Source organism: Desmodus rotundus, chromosome 4, assembly GCF_022682495.2.
Source record: "Desmodus rotundus isolate HL8 chromosome 4, HLdesRot8A.1, whole genome shotgun sequence".
NCBI classification, from domain to species: Eukaryota; Metazoa; Chordata; class Mammalia; order Chiroptera; family Phyllostomidae; genus Desmodus; species Desmodus rotundus.
In genome coordinates, this window is record NC_071390.1 from 67,617,729 (window position 1) to 67,639,977 (window position 22,249).

The 22,249-nt window shown below is 45.6% G+C and overlaps 1 protein-coding gene across 1 annotated transcript in view; it reads right to left on the minus strand.

Moving 5' to 3' along the window:
* DRGX (dorsal root ganglia homeobox) overlaps positions 1-22,249 on the minus strand; it is a 31,135-nt gene that overhangs the window by 2,932 nt on the left and 5,954 nt on the right. The window contains exons 4-5 of the mRNA XM_024561253.3: positions 19,630-19,808; positions 19,435-19,547 (exon numbers count right to left, since the gene is read on the minus strand). Coding sequence (XP_024417021.1) covers positions 19,435-19,547; positions 19,630-19,808 — 292 coding nt within the window. The remainder of the gene's footprint in view (positions 1-19,434; positions 19,548-19,629; positions 19,809-22,249) is intronic.

The following is a 22,249-nucleotide window of genomic DNA, read 5'->3' on the forward strand; positions in this document are numbered from 1 at the left end:
AAGTCATGGTAACTATTTATTATTTTTTCTTTTAATTTATAAATATTATTCTTCTAATAACTAGTAAGTTATTGGGATGTAAGTGCTTATTGAGTTGCTTGGGCCTAACCATTTTATGAACAGAACCATTGGGTATTTCTTATAGCCCAAGACTGTCCTGAAAAATTAAGTAAGAACCTAAAGGTGCTATGGACTGAGGGTTGAAAAGCTCTGAAGGAGATGCTTTGGCAAGCACTTAGCATAGTCCCCATGTGTGGAAGGGGGCTTCAGAACAATAGCCTGGCCCAGCATGCCAGCCAGCCCTGCATGGCCCACTCCAGGAACAGGGCCAGGACAACACTCTGCCATCCTAAGTTTGAGAAGTCACCCTCTTCACTGGTCATCTTCAGTCATGAATTTATTTAGCAACTATCCCATGATCTTCTGGCACTGTTCTTGGCCCTAGTGACTAATGAGCAGAAATAAAGCAGCAAGAAATAAAGCAGCTAGACCACAGCCTCATGGAGCACAATTCTAATAGAGAGGAAAAACCAGGCCATGGTAAGTGCTATGGATGCATGAATGAAGCACAGTGCTTGGCAGACCTGAGTATGATGATCAGAGACAGCTATGTGACTGCCCAGAAGAGCAGGACAGTTAGAGAGAAGAGCAGTACAATAGCATAGATATGGGGACAGAAGTCACCTGCTCAGGAAGCAACAGGGTGTTCAGATGGACTAAAGCCAGAGATTGTAGCAAGGGAAGGTGGCAGATGGGTGGTCAGGAGCAACCAAGTCCAGACTGCCTTATGGACCATGCAGGGCACAGGGAGAAAAAGCCTCAGTGGGTTTGAATAAAGAAAGTCTTGAGCTTATCTGCAATTGGGGGTTGGGGGAGGCTACTATAATAATGCAGTCCCACCTGTCAGTGCCTTGGCCCAAGGAAGTCTAGAGGGGAGGTGGTGAGAAGTGGCCAGATTCTGGGATTTTGCTGAAGGTCTAAGCCTGTACAGATTGCTCATGGACTGTAAGGAGGGGAATGGGAAAGACAGAGTCACGGATGATGCCTAGGTTTGAGCCAAGCATCTGAATGAATGGAAGTGCCATTTCTGAGATAAGGACAATTAGAGAAAAAGTTTTGTTTTGGGGTGTTTTGTTTTTTTTTGGGGGGGGGGGTTGGTGGGGGCCGGGGGAGGAATATGGAGAGTCTGATCATGTAATCCTGTGGTTCTATCTGCCATCTGAGTTCTGAGGGGAGAACTGAACCATGTTCGGCAGTGTTGGTACCACTCCTGTCCTTGAAGGATACCCATGGTCTCCAAGGGCCCACCATGAGCCGGTGGGGAGGCTGGAATCACACAGACTTGCACCCAGACAGGGTGGGTCCTCCGCTACCAACATGACATAATTTGAAAGATTTTATGAGCCCCGTGGATAGGTCAAATTGTAGGCCCCCATGTGTGGTCCCTGCAAGAGAAGCAAATTGAAGCAGCCTCTGCCTGCCACCCAGACTGGCTGCAGAGCCAGATCCCACTGAGAGGGTGGAGATGGTCTACTGTGGTCCTGCCAAGGACAATTGGAATTCAGTGCCTGTACCTGAGGCCTGACAACTGGGAAAGAGCAGCAAACCCAGCCCCTCCATTTGTGCTCTGGTAGCCCCTTGGCTCTTTCTGAAAGTACTCACTGACTTTGGAAAATGCAGTTTTTCAAATAGAGAGTGTTTTAGACCAAAATCCATACTTGTTGAATGCATCCAAATCCCTCCCTGTGTCCTTCAAACCTTTGTGTGATGGGTGCCACCACCCTCTGCTCCTCCCTCTGGGATGTCACCAGCCAGGCCTCCTTGTAGAGGCCCACATGCCAGGCACAGCAGAACCCTGCTGAGGAGCTGTGTGGACCAGGGCTTCAGAACAGTTCTCAGAAGTAGGCTCCAAGGGGAGACTAAGGTTAATAATAAGTAGCAGAGCTGGACCTCACACCAGGCAGAGGGCTTACTCCTTAACCACTGAGTCCCTCTGTCTCAAAAGAGGACACATTTCTCCCCACCTTGCACCCTTCTCTGGGTGCTGCCTGTGAGTGAAGAGACCCTCCCTCCACCTTGGAATCTTTCTCACATCTGTCTTTTCAGGGCTCCATTTGAGGACCATCTCCTCAGGGCTCCCTGGTGAGGCTCCTTTAGAGCCCTCTACTCACATCTTCCCCACACTGGTACAAAGAGTAAATGGATTTTTCATGGTTTCTTCACTTATTTGTTGTCTGTATCCACCCACACATACCCCAAAACTGTAGGCTCCCAAGGGGGAAAATACCTTTCTGTCTATTCACTGCTCTGTCCCCAACACCTAGCACAGTGCCTACAACAGGCCAGGTCCTTGGGAAGTATTTGTGGAAGGAGGGAGGTAGGCAGGGAGGGCTGCTTGTGGAATCAGCCTTCAGAAGGCAGCCTCAGCAGCAATGATTATGGGAGCAGCTGGGTCATTCCCACACTCTTCTCAAGCACATTTGAGCATCTTTCTCTTCCTTTCCAAGGCTGCTCGGGCAAAAGGAGGCTCATCTTCACCAGCACCCACTGCTGCCTCTCATGACCATTTTGGCTGCCCTAAGGGGTGGGCATCAGTCAGCACCACTCTAGGTAAGGCAACTGAGGCTCCAGGAGTAGCTGCCCAAGTTTGCACAGTTTAGTGCAAAGGTGGGACAAGAACCTCCTGGTGGCCTTTCTGTTCTCCAGCAGTGTAACAGGAGGTTGGAAGGCAGCCGTCACTTCCTGCCTCAGTTTTGACCAATGAACTGATACAGAAGATGAGTGTAAGACAAATCACAAATGCAAAGTTCACAAAGCAAATTCTGAGAGTCCAGTCCATAATCCCGCACCCCTGGCAGGCCTCAAGGCTGATGACATTTACACCGAGAGCAGGAAACAAAGAATTACACTGGGTCAGATCCCCATTCTTGACTGTTCCACTTCTCCTAGTGGCTCTCACACAGACACAGCCACACACTGACACTAGGTGTTTAAAAAATGAATGTTAAAAAGAAGGAAGACTGGAATTAGACCCTATCAGCAAATATGAGGAGAGTCAGTGAGGGGTGGGAGCCTGAGCTGTGTAGGTGCTGAGAGTCATAGGGAACTTGACTGTGGCTATGGGATGTCAGGGACCTCAAAGTGGCTAGCTCAACATGTCTACAGCTGATTCTTGCCCCCAGGAAGGCCTTGTTCTAGGGTAAGTAAGCATCAAATGGGTGTTAAATGGTTTGTTACTCAATAATAGATGTGTCACCTGCAGGATGAAGAAGTACCACTTGACTAAGACAGAGACTCCTTCCCCTGGATACAAAGCCTACACCTGCTAGGTCACACACACAAAAGCCACTACTAAGTACACCATTGGCGTGCAAAACCCAGATTTAGAGGTAAAAGAAATAAATTAACTCACAGAGCTGAGGTTGTGGGAGAGAGTACAGTCTGTGCACCAAAAACCCCCACACTAGACAGATGGGAAACGGAGGACCAGAGGAATACAATGACTCTGGGAGACTGTGGTTAAAGACTGTAAGGGCTATACATATGATGGAGTATTACTAGGACTAAAAAAAAAGGAAGTCTTACCACATGCTACGACATGGATGAGCCTCAAGAACATTTGGTTAAATGAACTAAGCCAGTCTGAAAAAGACAAATTCTGTATGATTTCACTTATTGGTAGTGCCTAGAGTAGGCAACTTCACAGAGACAGAAGTAGAATGATGGTTGCCAGGGAGTGGGAGAACAGGGGAAATGGAAGCTAAGGTTTAATGCAGTCAGAATTTCAGTTTGGGAAGATGACAGAGTTCTGGAGATGGAAGTGGTGATGGTTGCACAATAGGAATGTATTTAACACTTTTGTACTTTGAATGGTTAAGATGCTAAACTTTATCTTACATGGGTTTTACCACAAATAAAACTAAACTAAAATAAAAAATAAATTCTTAAAAATAAAGTTGAGCCAATTATTTAAAAAAGACTTCACATCAAGTTTATTAGAAAAGTGAGGAATACCCAAGGCTGTCAAGACTCCTTTATGGCTCCTCCAGCAGGTGAAGACCTTTAAGGTCCTTCACCCCAGCAACACACTGCCTCACTTCCATTGGTTGACACCCTCAACCCACTCCACCTGTCATGTCTTTGGCTAAGGGAGCATCGCATGATTTATACATATCCATGGAACCAGCCTTTGTCCCAAAACTCTGCACAGGGCCTATTGGGTGGGTATTTCTACAGCAGGGCAGCAGACCCTGAGAGCTGCACCCAGGCCAACAAAATTCTTTTGGATATAGCCCATCACAGGTGTCACCCTTTTTCCTCATCTACACCCCAAGTCTGAATAGTAGACCAAGTGTCCATCACAGAGGCTGATGTTTATAGATGGACTGCTAAACACCTAAACAGTCACATGGAAGAATGCTGAAAATGAACCAGTGAGAGTCACCTTCTATTTGTCCTGCCCTCACCTGAATAAGAACACAGATTTTCAGACCTAGAATATTGATAGGGGCAAGACTGAGAGAGGAGATCTATACAATAGACAAGATTAAGGCAAACAAGAAGACAAATCTAATGCAATGATAGTTATCAAGGAAAACTGCAAAGTCTGTGATCTGTGCCCAGGAATCAAATTGTACAGAGGGGGACGTGGCTCAGCAATAGAGCATATGGTCAATAGGACTTCACAATAAGCTCACTGTGACACTATTTGGTTGTGGGTTGCCTTAACAGAGACAGAACCTGTAGCAAAAAAGGAGGATAAAGTTCTTTTCCCTTCTGTAATGGTCAGATCATGGGAGTAAAAGGAGAGAAGGAAGAGAGAAGAAGGGAGGGCAGACGGAAGAAGGAAGGGAGAAAGGAGGGAGGTGTGAAAAGAGAAAGAACTGGGACAATTTAGCTGATTTTACTCCAAGACACAATGGATATGAAGTAACAGTTTCTGACTATCTTGCTAAGCATAGAGGGTAGGATAGAAGCAATGGATGGAAGTAAGAGTAAGAGGGGTTTTCTTTTTTGTACCAGCATGCTATTCATATGCAGTGGGCTTTCTCTGGGAGTGATGTGTTTGTGGTCATAATACCCTGAAGACCCCTTGACATGATGTTGTAGAGAAACTTTGTGCATAGTATGGACTATAGTGGACAAGTATTTAAATTCCTTTCAACACAAAAGGAGTAGTTTTAGAATATGTGAATTATAAAACTGAGTTTTTCTTCCAACTTTAACATATGTTTTCAGAATTTCAATGATTGCAATTAAATATAAATTGATCAATAACCAGCATCTCTCTAACTCCTAAACCATTTTTAACAAAGAAAAAAATATTTCCAAAAATAGGATCTTTATAAAACTAACTCTTTTTTTGCTCCATAATTTCACAGTACCAATAGCATCACCAGATTTCTCCACATGTCTTCTACCCAAACAACTTCTGGACACTACTGAAAACCAGAATTAACAAAATGGAGTTGCATCCTCTGTGATACTCAGGCCAGCAGAGGAACAAATAGTTACCAAGTGAAAACACATGCACTTTGCCTGTGAAGAGCACACTCGAGGACCTCATCAAGTGCTTAAAGATTCTTCCAAGTGCACTTCTAACATAAATTGTTTGATTTACAAGACTGACACAAACTAGAAAACAATGTGGCTGCCAATGGCAGTCATATTGGTGGGTAATATTGAGAAAAGAGACAAGAATTTATAAGGCAGCAAAAACTCAGACTGCACAATATCCTGGGGCCATTTGGTATATAGGGCTAGCAAAGCAATACAACTCAGGATGGCCTGACATCAACACTGGCAAAGGCAGGAACTGTCACAAGTGACAATGTTTGAAATGGCCTTGAAAAGCACACCACATCTGCAACTGTTAGTGATGGGGCAACGCTGAGTCAGCCAAAAGAGAGGCTCAGCACTCCTTTTTTATTACATCATGGAGGTAGCACAGACACTTTAGAAAACATCAGCTCCAAAACCAAGTCATCATAATAGAAATCCTATCAAATGAGAATGATGTCTTTGGGGTAGGAAAGCTGGTGCAGCCTGCTGAGGTGGGAGGAAATGGGCTTTGAACTTTGGCTGCTGGCTCCACCATTACAGTCATGGGGCTTCTATCCACTTTTCCAAGTCTGTCTTTCCCACCTGAGAGAGGTGCCTTCAGGAGAAATTCTATAAAGCACCAGGTACTAAGTCCTCAAACAATTATTACTTCCATTAACCCCATACAAATTACAGGGCAATTCTAAATCACAATTCAAAGCTTGTTCCAATTACCAACTTGTTTCAATGATCAGCTGAAGAACTCGACTTGGTTTGAGCACCACCCCCAGAGGCCACCCAGGATAAGCAGTGAGATCTGAAACTGACAGTGACTGTGCCGTGTGTGTCCTCACCAGTCTTGCTCCTCCCCCCTGCGTTACGCACAGTTCCCATGTTCCCATGGCTATACTGGTTCCTTGGTGAAGGCTTTCCTGTCTGACAAAAAAGTAGAATAGTTTATTCTGCCAATAGAATTTTCAGGGATAAGCCAAACAAACTTTAAAAGCTTCATGTTTTAATTACTAGGTTTCTAGATTTGGGGTTGTAGGGGCTTTTTTAAGGAATCAAAAAGCTATAATAGTGAATGGGCTAAAAATTAAATTAGCTACAAAGAAAGTCACCCCAGACTGGCACACAGCAACAAAAAATTCTGAGTAACCTAACAGCCAAGTTATATTCACCCAAACAGGACATACTGAGGCTATGACAAAACTATATTATATACTTAGTGCTATGAAAAAATATAATAATAAAAAATTAAGTTTAAAAAGCAGGGTAACATGGACATGAACTAACAGGGGAGGAAATGAGGGTGGAAGGGGGTGTGCAGGGCAGAGGGGAATAAAGGGGGGGAATTGTACAAATATAATAGCTTAATCAATGAAATATATTTTTAAAAATAAAATAAAATAAAATAAACAGTAACAGTAAGTAAATATGATCACCTTTGGTATGATACATATGTGTAGATACCTACATATCCATGAATATGTGTATGTGTATATACAATGTGGATCCAATATATATGTGTATATATGTATAAGTATAGCCACGGGATCATAGGTGCATAAATCTATTTAGAAATAGAAAATACTTATAAATTTAAACTTTTTAACTTAAAATTTTAAAATTTCCAAGTAAGTTATGAAATATACAAATTTATTAGAGATGTATACTTATAAATGGGAAGAAAACAAATGTACCAATACCAAATATTCACAGTGTTTGGTTCTGAGTACTAAGTTATGAATGACATTTCTATTTTTCTTGTGTTTCATTGACTTTTCCACTCTCTCTAAACATTTCTTTAAAAGGGAACTCACTGACTTCAAACTCCTTTTTGTGACTCGTGATTCCCCATCTCCTTTCATTCAGATGGTGGGAATAGAACGGAGTGCCACTGAAATCGCTAAAGAATGAAGACATTCTCAGCACCCTGCTGAGACTCCATGACTGCTAATAGCTTCAGTCTACAGTAGGGTTATTGATGAGAGCTCCATGAAAATTCCACCAGGAACATTTGGTCCATTTTCCATTCTGTGGAGTTCGAAGTCAGTGAGCCTGTTTGTATGGGGTACCCCAAAAGGCCACAACTTCTTCCATCTACCCTACCAACATGCCATCACCAAAGTCTGTGACAGACCCATCTGGCCACTAAATGCAGCCTGAAAATTGTGTTATTTTGAGAATGTAATACCTCCTGGACACTAAATTAAAACACACAATCAGATTTCCATTAAGTTACAGCAAATTCTGCTGAATTGATCTAATCAGCCTACATTCCTATATGACATCATGTTTGAAAGGCTTGGCCTGAACATAAATACTTAATGTAATAAATACAGTCTGAAATATTTGATCTCCTTGGAAGTTTAATTGATCTACTACAGAGACTGACAGAAAAAAATTAAGTTAGTTCTGTCTCGTCTCTGCGATGGCACATTTTCGCCCTGGAGGCAAGTGAGCTGCAACTTTGGTTAAGGTAGAGCTCTCGCATATGGATTTCTGGTTGAATGTTCAGACAAAGCATACAAAATTGAACAAGGAAATGGGTGTGCGGGTTTATGAAATGTTTAACACAGATTCTGTAGCTCATTGTTTTTGCTTTATAGTAAAACAAATAAAAAATAAGCATATTTTGTGAATCATAAAATATGTTTTGACTCACAAGGAGCATTTCAATGGGAATATTGGTACCATGCCTACAATATTTAAGCATAGATTTTTAGATGCTGTGGCTAGGTGTGCTTACCAATAATCAAACTCACAACAAGGTCAAATTCACGTCCAGACATCTTCTACCATGAAACTCCTAAAGTACTTTTCCTGTCTCTGTTTGATGATTCTTACTGCACTTTCACCATGAGTTGTTTATTTTTGTGCCCAACTTGCCTCCCAAACTTGCCATAAGTGCTCTTTGCCCATCTTCACCCCACACTCTTGATCCCAAAACTAAAATGTCCCATTTGGTACAAAGTAATACTTGAAAATTTGGGGAAGGGAGAAAGGGAGGGCGGGGCTAACTTTCCTGACCAAGTTGGCATATTTTAGTTTCCCAAAGTTGCCGTTTCCCAGGTTCCAAGTTTCTTAATACCCCATGATAAGGAAAATTGTAGTGCTGACAAAGTTACCCAATCTGCTTAATGCCAAACTCCTCAGGTTAATTTGGCAGATTATTCTTGTGGAACTGATGTTAAATCCTACCTCTGTCTTTACTCCAGGTGTAACTGTACATCTAGTGTCCCGACACCTACTCATTCTCTCAGCAAATGCTCCTTGGTGGGAGTGGGCTCACCAATCATTCCTTTTGCTGTGATATAGTCTGAGGGCCAGCACCAGGCTCCCATTTCAGCCTGGATGTCTCTGAAGGGGCAAACAAATAATGACAGCACCCAGATCCAAGGACCTGGTGCAACCAGAGGAGCAGCAGGGACATGAGTCCTGGGCAGTCCAATGCCAGTCACCACTGCCCACTTCTGCCAGCAGCAGCCATAACTCAGATGGGCAGGTGGCTCCTCTTGCTGCCTCTGGGCCCAGGCCAGAAACCTCTGCTCAGCTCCCTGCACTCCAGGGCCCCATTGATTAGCAGGAAGAGCAAACCCATCAGCACCCATAGGAAATGGCTTCTGGAAAGTGAGTTGCTGTTTTTAAAGCCAGAATGACAGCAGGTGCCTGTAAAAGGAACAGAGTCAATAGGGGTTAGAGGGCAGGACACCTGGGTCCCTGACTTGTCCTACCTCTGACAGATGCACTGTGTGACTTTGGGCAGTCCTGTTCCTTTCTCTGGGCCTCAGTTTCCCCCACCAAATCCTAGAAGAGCAGTGGTAAAATATTTAAAAGAGATGCCTTATAGCTCTTCCTGACATCAGCTAGGAATAGAGGGGTTTAGGGCTGACCCAACCACTTTTCTTGTAAACCTAAACCTAATTACCATCATAATCCTAACAACAATCACCAGCACCTATGAGACACTTGGATGTGCCAGGCACAGATACACACCCTATCAACCACAGGCACTATTAGGGATGGTCATACTGATCCTCATTTCAAAGATATGGAGACCAGGGTCCACCTTAAATTGAACCAGTAACAAGAGGAAGACATTTATTGGCCATGGCTGGTCTGACTCCAGAGCCTGGGCTCACCTCGAGGCCACACTATCCTCCTCTCCCAGGACCATGGTTCCATGAACCTTTCTTTAGCATACCAGCCCTGCCTGTCTCAGTGCCTTTGCCCATGCTGTCCTCTCTGCCTGGAGTGCTTGTGCCCACTGGACAAGTCCTACACTTTCTTCAAGCCCAACTCAGGCATCTCCTCTGGAAAGCCTTTCTCATTCCCCAGAGTTTGCATGTCCTTGTTGGCCTCTATGAGAGCAGATGACTATGTCACATGAGATGGAAATTTTTGTTGCCCTATTTGTCTAAGCTCATCCCCAACCGCAAGATCCTTAGGTAGGATGGGTCTAATTTACCACCAGATACTCAGCCTCTGGCTCAGAGTCACACAAAGTGGGGTTCTTAGTGGGTGCTGTGGAGAACAGAAGGTCCGAGAAGTTTCTGGGGTCCAGCAGGTGGCCAGTGGCACAGAGCCATAGGCTGGAGTCTCCCAAGTGAGGCCTGTGTTCTAGGCCTATACCACTATGACCTTCCTTCCTTCTTTACCCAAACTCCACCAGCTTTTATTCTGCACCAAACTATGTGTTAGAGGCAGAAGTACATGACTTAGAAGGATCTAGAAATGACTCAGACATTGCCAGTTCCCTGAAAGTGCTTATAAGTTAAGACTGGGAAGCAGGGTAGGTTCAAACACAAGTACACCAATTCATGTCATGAAGCCAGAATATCCTTGATATCTGTGCCAGTTAGTCTCCAAAGAGAGCCTTCAATGAACCACCCTCCCAGTATTCACACCCAGGCGCAGTCCCCTTCACTTGAGTCTGGGCTGGCTATGTGACTTGCTTTAATCACTAGAATGCAGTGAAGCACCCACTGTTCTGAGGTTAAGCCTTAAGAAGGCCTAGCATCTCTGCTCTTACACCCTTGGAGCCCAGCCACCATCCAACCCCTTCCTACAGGCTTGCATGTGGAGAGAGAGCTCCCAGACTCCTAGCATCCCTGTACAGGCACCAGACACAGAGGTGATCCCTTCTTATATGGACCAGCCCCAGCTGCTATCTGACTCAACCTCAGAAGACCCAGGCAAAGCAGCAACAGCACCGCCCAGCTGAGCCCAGCCAGTCCTCATATGAGGACAGATAATAAAACAGCTGGACAGCTCTGCTACTGCTCTTATTATACCAAGTTTTAGGGTAAATTAAAATAATACCAAAGCTGGAATGGAGATATTTTAGAAAAAAAAAATCACAAGGCAATCTCCTCATGATCAAAGATGCCAAAACCCTAAAGAAAATATTAGCAAACCAAGTGCAACTATCTATAAAAGAGATAACTTGTCACATCTAATTTGGGTTTATTGCCAGAATGCACAGCTGGTTTTACATTAAAAAAGTAATCACTGTAATTTACTGTATTAATACATTGAGATAGAAAAATCATGTGATCATCTCAATAGCAGCAGAAAAGTATTTGATGAAATTCAACATCCACTCATATGCATGATTTTTTAACATAATAATTAAATAAAATTTAAACAAAATAATTAAACAAAAACTTTAAAAACTAGGGCAAAAAGAAAATATTTTTAGTTGATACTAGGTATCTAGAAAAAAAGATAGCAAACACAACTGTGAGACCCTGAGAATTTTCCCATGAGATCAAGACTAAAGCAAGGATTGGTCACAAAGAGCATATATTGTATGATTCCATTCATATGAAATGTCCACAATAGCAACTGCAAGATGTCCACAATCTATAGAGACATAAAAATTAGTGGTTGCCGGGGTCAGGGGAGTTGGGGGAAATGAAGAGTGACTGCTAATAGGTATGGGGTAATGAAAGTGTTCTGAATTTGATCACCGTGCTCATTGTACAACTTATTAAATATACTAAAAATCATTGAGTTGTACACTATAATGGGTGAATTGTATATTATGTGAATTATATCTCAATAAAGCTTTTATAAAAAATAGAATAAAGCAAATAGACTGTTACCACCACTTCCATTCAATACTGTACTGGAGCTTCTGGCTGGCATAGTAGGACAAGAATTTAAAAAATGGATCGGAAAGGAGAGACAAACTGTAGTTATTTAGAGGTGATCTGATCTTGTAAGTAAACCGTCATAAAGAATCTACAATTAAACCTCATTATATAGATCAATCTTGCAAACATATGCTGAGCCAAAGAGGACAGACATGAAAAATATATATTGTATGATTCCAGTTATATTTATATTATAAACATATGTGTATACATATAATGCTTGAAAAGGTCAAGACTAAACATTGGTATTTCAGAAAGCCTGCTTAGGAGGTTGCCAAAGGTATACTTATATTTCCATAAAAGTCAGCAAAGGATTTCATTTAGGGGGAAGAAAGTGATGGGAGTAGAAAGGGGCACAGGGATTCAGGGATTTGGGGGGTACAGGCAAAGTCCTTGACAGAGGTCTATATAGGTGCTTAAAATCATTCATTCATTCATTAATCATTAATGTGTGTTCTATGAAATATTTCTAATGATTATTATATTTCAAAATAAAGCAATTTTTATTTTTTAAAATTGTGGGGTTTTTTTAAATCACAACACTAAGGGAAACGTGATGAAAGAGGAACAGGGGCGTGTGGAATGCTTTCAGAGGGCTCAGAGGAGGAAGAGGTCTCTGGCTCTGAGTTTCACCTTGGTGGGTTAATGTTTATTGGCCAATAAAGCCCTTGCAGTCTCAGAATGCGGACAGTTTACCCTGGCCTGGAAGCCCAAAGGCCAAGGGAACATGAAACACAGAGGGCATGTTCTTGGCTACCTATGGGGCCTTGCTCTCAGGAAGGACATGGTTAGTCCCTGTCTTAGAAGTACACAACCTGTCCCTCTCCTCCCCTCTCACACATGCAATGCAGGCCCAAGACTGCCTCTCCGATTGCTAGCAACCACTGAGCACAATTGAGTGCCAGTACCAAGGGAGGTGCCTCACACAGCCTCTGCCTCAGTTCTCACAGCCTCCAAGGCCTGGATTGACCCAGCTCAGCCATGGAGGACAGGTAAGGCCAGAATTCCAGGTGCGGTCTGTCTGCCTCAAGGCTCCACCCAGCCCAAGCCTTATTTGGGACATCTGGAGCTGCCTCACCTCCCCAAGAAGGGGATGGAGAGGGGAGGATAAGAAGGGGTCAGACCTCATTCCGTTGTTCTGCTGCTGTTCTCTTACCTCTGGCCTAACTCTAGGGAGCCACACCAGGGACTGAGTGCCCCCACGGGCCCCCTTTGCCCAGCAGGCTGCCCCACCCTTCCTCCTGCCTGCTCTGTTTAGGGAAAGTCAACCATGATACCTCTGCCCAGCTCCAGAGAGGGTCTGTGACTCAGGGTTTGAGTGTGGACTGAGCAATGAAAGCTCTTTCCTGGCAGCTATATTTAGTCTCCACATCACACCCAGCTCTCGGAATCACAGGTTAGAGGCAGCCGGGCTACGTGCACCAGGGAGCAGGCCTCTGCTCACTGTGGCTCTCCTGCCCCCGACACATTGGCCTCCCTGTGGCCAGCACTTCCCCTGAATAAACCCAAACACCTCCCTTGGCCATTAATAACCTCCTCTGTATTAATGAATTGTGAACACAAGGCTGGCCATTAAGACAGCACAGGGAAATTCTTTGTGTTGCTTTTCGTCTGGACACCCACTATTGTTATACAAACTCTCCCTGTATGGGGTAGGATCCTGCTGCCTTTTTATTTGAGAGTTTCCATGGCATGGCCAATCATGAAACATACTAACTTCATGCCTGGCTGGGACGAGTCCTCTCTGACCAGCTCAGAGTGCAAAGCACATGGCAACCTGCAAAGCCCCAGGGAAGGACTGGGTGCCTTACGAGGAAATCCCACCAGGGAAAGAGAGGAGCCCCCATTACCGCTAAAAATTGGAACAGTGGGAAATATAAGGAACAGGGGAATGTCAGCTGCAATAAAGTTCAGAGAAATGGGAGAAGTCTGGGAGAAGCAGACATTTCATTGAGTTCTTTACAGGTGAGTGGGACCCAGTAACTTCGAAATAAGAATGGAGGAATCTGGTTAATATAACTAATAGTGTTTCTTGAGTACTTCTCATGTGCACACACTAAGGGCCTCAGATGTTCTAACTCATGTGCTCTCATTCACTTCTATGAATCCAGTCCTAGGGTGATCAGATCTCCATTTTATAGAAGAGGAAGCATAGATAGAAAATTCCAGTACTTCTCAACACTTACATGGCTAGAGAATGAAGAATGAGGATTCACGCAGGCAGGCCACCCAGAGTCCTTGCTTGAAGCCACTGTGCTAGTCGGCTGCTTGATAATTAAAGGATAATTAAAGGAGAAAACCCCACAAGTTTCAATTACCTTGCTCTGTTCCCAGTAGGCAGATTCCTGGCCTGAGGTAACCAGCTGCCACACTTCCTGATGGGGCAGCCTGATGCCCATCTGGGGGCCTGTGCATCAAGAGCCTGGAGGCTAGTCTGCCACACCTCCATGTGGGAACACTCTGCTTGACCAGCCACCCCAGAAGGGTGCTGCCCCCACCTCCAACCCTTCTCTGTGCCTGAGCAGCCCTGCTGACCTCTCCAGACACTTCCCTCAAAGCACAGGCAGCTGCATACCCCAACACTGAGACTGCTGCACAAGCAGTCTCAGCACTGCTTCTCAGACAATGACCAAGCTGGAGGCCCTGGAAGCAGAGCACACCCCCCAGCACAGAATAACTGTGCTGTGGCCAAGGGCAAAGTTCCACATCTCTGCCTTCACCCCCTGGCTGTAGGCAGAAACACCAAGTTGAGTCTGTGGCATGTGCTGTGGCAATTCTAAGTTGGGCGGATTGTCCAAATACAGGGTAATTTCCAGTTTGATCTTTGTTTCTCCCACTCTCCAGATGCTTCTTTGCCTCAGGCCCCTGATTGCAACAGGTATTTTCAAGGAATCAAAGTTATTCTATCTAATTTCCTAAGAAAACCATAATCCAGAGTTTCCTGTTGCTGACTTCTCAGTCTGTGTGCTAAAACTCAGCAAAGTGGCTGCTCCCCCTCACATTTTCTAGGTTACTTTCCCTCATGATCTGAAGACTTTAAAGCAGAGCCTGGATCCACTGGCATGTTCTGGACCACAGTCACAGAGCTGACAGGGCCCAGCCTGCCCACCCCACTCATCTGGGAGGCAGGGCTTGACATCACCATGCAAGCAACTCTATGCTCTAGAGTCCCCCGGAGCATGTATGTGTGCCCCCGATGTGCCCCTGCCTGTTCTTTTCCTCCCCATGGGGCTGCCTGCTCAGGAGCTGACAGCCAGTATTCCAAAAATACTACCAGTGTCAGAGCCCATTCAAACCCAAATAATTTCTAGGGACTGAACTTGAGTTCCCATAAAACTACATTAAATGACCTAAGGACTTCAAGGATCATTACTTAAAAAATTCACAAAACTGTAACTCAGTGAACCTCAGGTTACCCCACAAACACTCCTGGAGACTCTCTCAGTATTTCCCAGACAAGGACTTCACATTTGTCACAACAATGCCTAGAACCAAAAAACCAGAACTCTAACACTAAGCCCTTCAACTTGTAACTAGATGTAATGCTGCCCAAACCCTGAGTTCTGGGACCACTAGCTGGGGTGCTCCAATGCCCCTGGGAAAACTGATCCCACCCTGGGAGTTCTGCATTGTTCTCACACCCTGGCTGGGTGCTGGTACAGGTGGCAGACTCAACTTGGTCCTTCAAGTCTGGATTAAAGACAGGTCTGCAGCCTCAGGGGAGCAGCACCTAGAGTGAGGTCTATGGTGAGGCCAGAACCTTGGTGACCCTCCCAGAACACTTACTGTCCTCAGTCCAGGGATATGTGGTCCCTCTAGGACCACAAAATCTGAGGAAGGAGACGCAAGCACTGGTTTGGGTCTGGGAGCTGAAAATCACTTTGATTTATCTCTTATTGAGTATTTGCAGGTTGCCTTATGCCTGGAGCAGTGGATTGAAATCTCTGGCTTGGAAGGGGTTATGGTGGTCAGTTCACATTGGTCCTGGTAGTCCTGGGTGAGTCTCATAGCTGTGGACTCATAGCTGTCCTTGCTTGCTGGGGAGAAGCAGAGTGAAGGTCCAAGGCCCCTACCAGCAGTGCTCATTCAGAGGAATGAATGAAAAAATGGTGTTGGGAGGAAGGGGCACATTAGGATCCTGTGTAGAATAGCCTAGACCATAAAGGGGAAATCTAGCTGAATAAGTGATGTGTTAACAAGTGACTCTGCCTCCTTGAGCTCAGTTTCTCAGTTGTAAAAAGAATGATGAGCTTAGAAGCCCAGAAAGGTGTCTTCCAGCACCATCTACATGAAGCTCCTCCCAACTAGCTAAAGCAGTCCCCTAGTTGGCCAGCAGCCGCTGGGATGTTCGGGTCACAGAGAAGAAGAGATTCATTAAGCCACCAGTTCTTCCAACATCTGGCTTCCCAGCCACCTTGGAGGGTGCAGTTAAAGTGAGGGAGGCCAGGTCCCAGCTCAGAGATCACTGGCACTGAGCCAGATCCTGGAAACTTGAGGTTGGTCCTCCATTGAGCCCAAATTGGGCTATGTACTTAATTTCTGTTGCTTGGGGGAGTGACAAGATGTGGGCTGTAAAAGCCAGAAGCTATGCTGGCCCCAAGCCACTTTACAAATATGCCACAAAAACTACTGAGCATTAAACCCAGGGGTGATTATAACCTGACTTGCAGGTACACACTTCTCACCTCAGGTCCAAGGCAGAGGCTGGGTTCCCCAAGCAACTCTCCAGGGACTGCTGGACTCATCTGGTCTGAAGTGGGGCTGTGCTGACCAGTGGACACAATGGCAGCCCCAGAGACTTTCAGCTCAGAGTACCTCCCTTCCGTAAGTGCCACCACATGGGGTCAGGCACTTTTAGAATGCAGAGATACTCCAGCTGATGCCAGCCGTTATCTAAGAGCAATTATGTAACCATGCAGCCCTTCCTATATAATCCTGCTTTAAGAAGAAAATAGAACTACAACACAAGAACATCTGGAAGAGCACAGAGGAGGTTTTCAATAACTGCTTGTTTTCCTCCTTTTGCAAGGTGACTTACCTTACCAGCTGCTCAAAGAGGCCAGCTAGGAATGGGTCATGGTGGTGACAGGATCAGGATGAGCCACTGCAGGGGAACTACACTGAGGGGAGGCCCAAGGAAGAGCTATGTACACAAGCAGTAGGACACAGAAAGCAGAAATGGGAGCAGGCAGAAGAAAATCCCCTCTTACAGAATGGCAGGCCACACCACAGACTGGTCAGACCAAGGATGCTCCAGTTTGGACCTAGAGACTTGGAGGCAACATTTGAAAGATGGGACTATTTCTAATAAAAATCCAGACTTCCAGTTTCACCAAAATTTAATAATTCTGGCTATGCTGTGTCCCGGTTCCCACTGGCCACAGTCAGCTGGCTTGAGTAACAGTGGACCCTTGATGGTAAACGCTGCCCAGTCCATCCTATCCCCACCTCTGCCCACTCTGGATCCCTGGATACCTTTTATCATGTTCCTCAAAGGATTGTTTCTGACAATAGAGCATTGTGCCTTTCTCCCCCAGCCTCTCTCAAAAGTGGGAAAATGACAAATAGACCAAGAGGGCCACATTTTTGGAGAAACATGAGCAAGAGCTCATTTGCATTGGGGAAGCAAAGGCAATGCCTACACGTGCTCACTTCACCCACTGCCTGCTGGCTCTGGAAACATCTGCATGTGTCATCTGCCCCAATATGCCTGTCCCCCTGACTGTATTTAGGAGGAACTTCTCCCAAGGACATGCATGCTGCCCAAGCAATGCCACCACAGTACACAAAGACGTTCCCCAGTTTGGTAAGCACACCGTGATTTCTGTCCTTTGCAGGCTCCTGCAGACCCCAACCCCCCACCCCATGGCAAGGGTAACATCAAAAGAAAGTGTGTTTCCAGTGAGGCAGGTACTGTGCAGGCCCCTTGGGGTCAATAAGAAAGGCTTAGGGAAGGGCCAGGGGTGTGGGAATGAGGGAAGGAAGGGAGGCTGACAGTTTTACTGGCCTCTCCCTCTAGGCCCTGCCTCTGTTCTGGGTCAGGGTGTTGGAGACACAAGTCCCTGCTCTGTCTCCCTGTCACCATTGACCTCAGCCTCCCTCAGATGCTGTCTTGCCCTACCTGCCAGGCAGTGTGGCTCTCTAGACCACTCTTCAGCCACCACAGCCTCTGCCAGGACCTCAGCTAGCTTGGTCAGCCAAAGATCCCCACAGGCTGACAAAGCAAAGAGATGTGGGAATCACCTCCAATTTTGGAGTGGGCAAGTGAAGAACATTTTTAAAAGAGACTGCTCCTCTCGGGAATAGAACTAACCCTCACCAAAGCGGAGAGGATTTGACAGGCAGACACAGGACTGCTCCCCTGGCTAGGACAACTAGCTCCTTGGCTGATACCCAAGTCCCACTGGTAATCTCCTTCTGGAAGCCCCTTCCAGTTGCTGACTCAACCTCTATAGTTCCCTATAAGCCTATTATGTCCTGTGGATATGTCCTAAGGACGCTCTGGGGCGGGGGGCAGTGGGGATCTATGTGGCCTCTGGAGTACCGTAGCCACTGTAGCTGAAGGAAATGCTAGGAGGGTGTAGGACCCAGAGTTGGATGGTGCCAAGCCTCAGCCACTTATGCTCAGCTATCTGGACCACCCAGAAGTGGTTCCAGACTTTGGAGCTCCATGTCCTACATCGGAAAGTCTAAATCCGGAAGCATGACATTCAAGCCCTTCAAGCTCTGGCCCCTGCGAGGCACCTCCACCTATCTATGGGCACTCTCCCATGGGCACCCAACATACCTACCAGTCTCTAGAAAAGCCTGGTTTTCCACCCTCAACACCCCAACCTCTGCCCCACATTATTTGCATGTGCTGTTCACTATGCCTACAATGCCTTTCTCACCCTTCAAGAGACTCCATCATCCATCATCATGAATGAATGCTCTCAATCATCCCCCAGACTCTGACACAGGACAAGCAGGGGACACCCTGGGGGGCCTGTTCCACCACTTATTATCAGGAAAAAGCTTACAGTGGCACCTGCACCCCTACCTCCCAGACACCTGTCATAGGAAAGGCCTCAGGGAAACACTAACACTGACTCCCCCAGACCCTCTCTGGGACCCAGCCCTGCTCCTGGCCAGCACACCAGTCTCACCCATCACAGGAGGAGTAGGTTTGGAGTCAGAAACGGAGAGATGACATTGGATAGGCCCATTCATCCAGCAGGGATGCCCAGAAATCCCCGAGGGACATCCCACAAGCATTCTTTCCTCTGGGCTTGACAAAAAATGTTCCAAATGGTTTCCATCTTCCAGACAGCAGCCACTGAGAAGAGCAAATCTTGGAAAACCACAAATCCTACCAGTGACAACCTCTAACATCAGGCATTCCTGGGGTGGGCAGATGGGCAAGCTCTACATATAGAGAGGGGCCTTCAAAGCTGGGAAGTTGCCCCTTATTGGCCTCATCTGCAAACTGCAAGTGAGTGTTACCTATGAGCAGGAGCAATACATGAAGACAAAGCAGTCACTTTGAAATGACCACACCTCTCAGACCTAGGTGCATTCACCTTAGTTCTCAGGCCAATGGAAAACCAGCAACATGGCATGTGTGGAAACTGACCCTGGCTGTGACTGACAGAAGGAGAAAAGAAGTTGCACCAGCCTGAGGTGCAATGAAAGGAGGAAAAAGCAGGTCAGTCAGACAATCTCCAGGATCTCCAGCCAGCAGAGCCAAACTTACCTTTCAGAGAGGCAACATGTGACAGGGCCTGGGCATATGTGGCCGTATTCAAGAGGGTCCCCGGCAAGCAGGAGGGAAAGAAAGGTCCTGTGGGAGCCACTGTTCGCCCCAGGCTAGCAGAGAAAGAAAACCACATGAGTTCCCGACCCTGTGTGCCCACCAGCCCTTCAGGCCCAGGGATCCATCCAGCCTCACCTCTGCTGGGCCTCCAGGGCCTCCTTCTTACTCCGGGTCTGGTCCCCAGGAGGTGGGGAATTGACATTTCTCACAGGTGGTGACGTCACCTCTGCCATGGACTCCTTGGCTCCTGGCTCCTGGTCGGAAGCCCCTCTCTCTGTTTTCCTCCACTTGGCCCTTCGGTTCTGGAACCAAACCTGAATTCCCCAATGGAAAAACACATACAACAGAGGGAGAAAACCAGACATGAGGAGGGAATCAGAATGCAAGTGCAAATGCCTGGACCCCATGCCCTGTCTTCCTGGCTCACCTTGCTGCAGCAGGCAGGCAAAGGCACTGCCTCCCTTTGCCAAGAGATCAGCCGAAGTAGCTGCAGACCCATGGACAGGTCTGGAGAAGGCATGACAGGCATTTTTTTAATGAGTGTTAAATCATAGAAAGTATCCAAATGCATTTCCATAGTAAAGGTAAAAGTATTGTTTTGTGTAAATTCTCAATGCATGTGAGTATAATTATTTGATATGAAAATACTTCCTGGGGTTGGAGAGGGGATCATCAAGCCATTTATAAACACTGCCTGGGGTTTTCTTATCCAAATACTCATTCATACTTCCATCGTGTTTGTCCTGAGCACCTGAGCATGTCTGACCTAATACTTGTGATTAACCCTGAAATCATCTCTTGCACATCATGATAAGTTTGTGACCAGCAGCCCCGTACACCCATGAGAAACCCTGATTCTGGAGTCATTTCCGGTTTAGAATTCTGAACCCTGGTGAATCTTCTTTAGAGTCCAGTGCAGTCCTATGAGGTAGGCAGTCCTACTATCTCCTCTACTTTACAAATGAGAAAACTAAGGACAGGATGTCAATTAACTTGCCCAGGATCATTCAGTGGTTGAAACCCAGTGGCTTCACTGGGAATCATGATCCAAACTGTTTGGGGGTAATAATAGTGGCCACTCCCAGCATTATTAGGAATATTAATGCAGAGATGAATGAAAAACCTGGCACATAGAGATCCATCACTAGATAAACATTAGTTAATGTTTTCATCTCTGCCATCCTCAGGTTAGGGCGTAGCTTATGATTCACCTGTTCTAAGTACCTTCTTGGAGGCTGGTGTAGAATTCTTTAAGCCATGGAAAGCAAGACTGTATTTGCAGAAGGACAGCCTCATGGCAACTGGGCAGCCCAGGCCTGAGGATTTTCCCAGAGGTCAGTGAAATCCTGCTGCCCTTTGTTCCATCCAGTAAAACCTCTTCCCCCTTCTCCTAGGAGATAATTGCTGGCTTACAAAACAATACTTGGTTAGACCTCCCTCTTATTCTGGGGACATCCTTTCCTCCTGCCAGCAGACTGGCCTAGGAGAGCACCTGGGTCCTGAGGCTGAGCCCTCTGACAGCAACTGCACCTCTGAATTTTCATTCTCCTTTATCAGGCTTTCATTCTCTTTTTAATCTACTTGGCTTTTAATTGCACATATCAGCAACCATTGAATAATGATTTTATCTATATTCTAAATTTAGGGCAGTTAAATGCAAAGCAAAATGCAGACACTTTCTTGCGTCTTAATTGAATGAAGGTCACAGCTATGACAACATTTAATTGAGCTATTTTTCATTATCATATTTTAATGACTTTGCACTGACAGTTCGCCTGCTTCTGAGGAAAGAGCATGATGGAGTCGTTTATTTCCCTATTTAGTTATTGTTTGACAACATCAGCTTCGATTAAGACCCTGCTTTATAGAACATTAATCATATTTGAATGAGCAAACCGTGTAAATGTAAACACATCTCCCTCCCCGCCACCACCAAAGCCTGAAGCCAGTGTCCCCACATGGAGTCTCTAAAAAATTGCTTCGCAGCCATTGTCTGTTTGCATAATAGCCAACAACAGCCTCAACGACAATTCCCAGCTTTAATTGTCGCCACCCCTATCTCACCCTTGCACCTTTCAGGGAGAAGTTATGATCTTCCACTTCTGAATGCTCAATAATTGTGTCATTTATCTCAATTTGCAGTTCAGTCTTTAGGCAGCTATTGGCAAGCTGGCATTAAAAAAAGAAAGGAGAGACTGCATCCTGGCCAAAGGAGATTTTCATTTCCAAATAATAATCAGTTTAATTTGCCCACATATGACCAATGATTCATGTTCAGATTTAATAATCAGGATCACATAATCTGATTATAGGGGAAATAATTTGTTTACAACCCCCAATTTACTGCTCAGAATTCCATTATCTCTCTTCAGCCATTGGTTTTTAAGAGATACTAACATGACCCAGGGGAACCGAAAGCAAACTATTATATTTCCTACAATTAGATCTTTGCATAGTCTTAACCCCAAGCCCCTACATAAAAAAGAACAGAAACAGCATGGAGGAAACCCCATAAATAAAATGAATATATAATTGTACTCAAAAAATAGCTCGCTTGGAGAGGCAGCGCTGCGGATCTGTGCCTCCTGTGCTCAGGCACATCTGCTGGGCTCAATGGGTTTGTGCACTTAAACATAATCACCCTGTAGCTTCTAAAAAGAAGTGCTGCTCAGAGACAGTCACTGAAGGCCATGTTCGTCTCTGCAGCAGCCCTTTCACTGCTGCTGTTTAAAGATTTTTAAATTGCACATGTTCT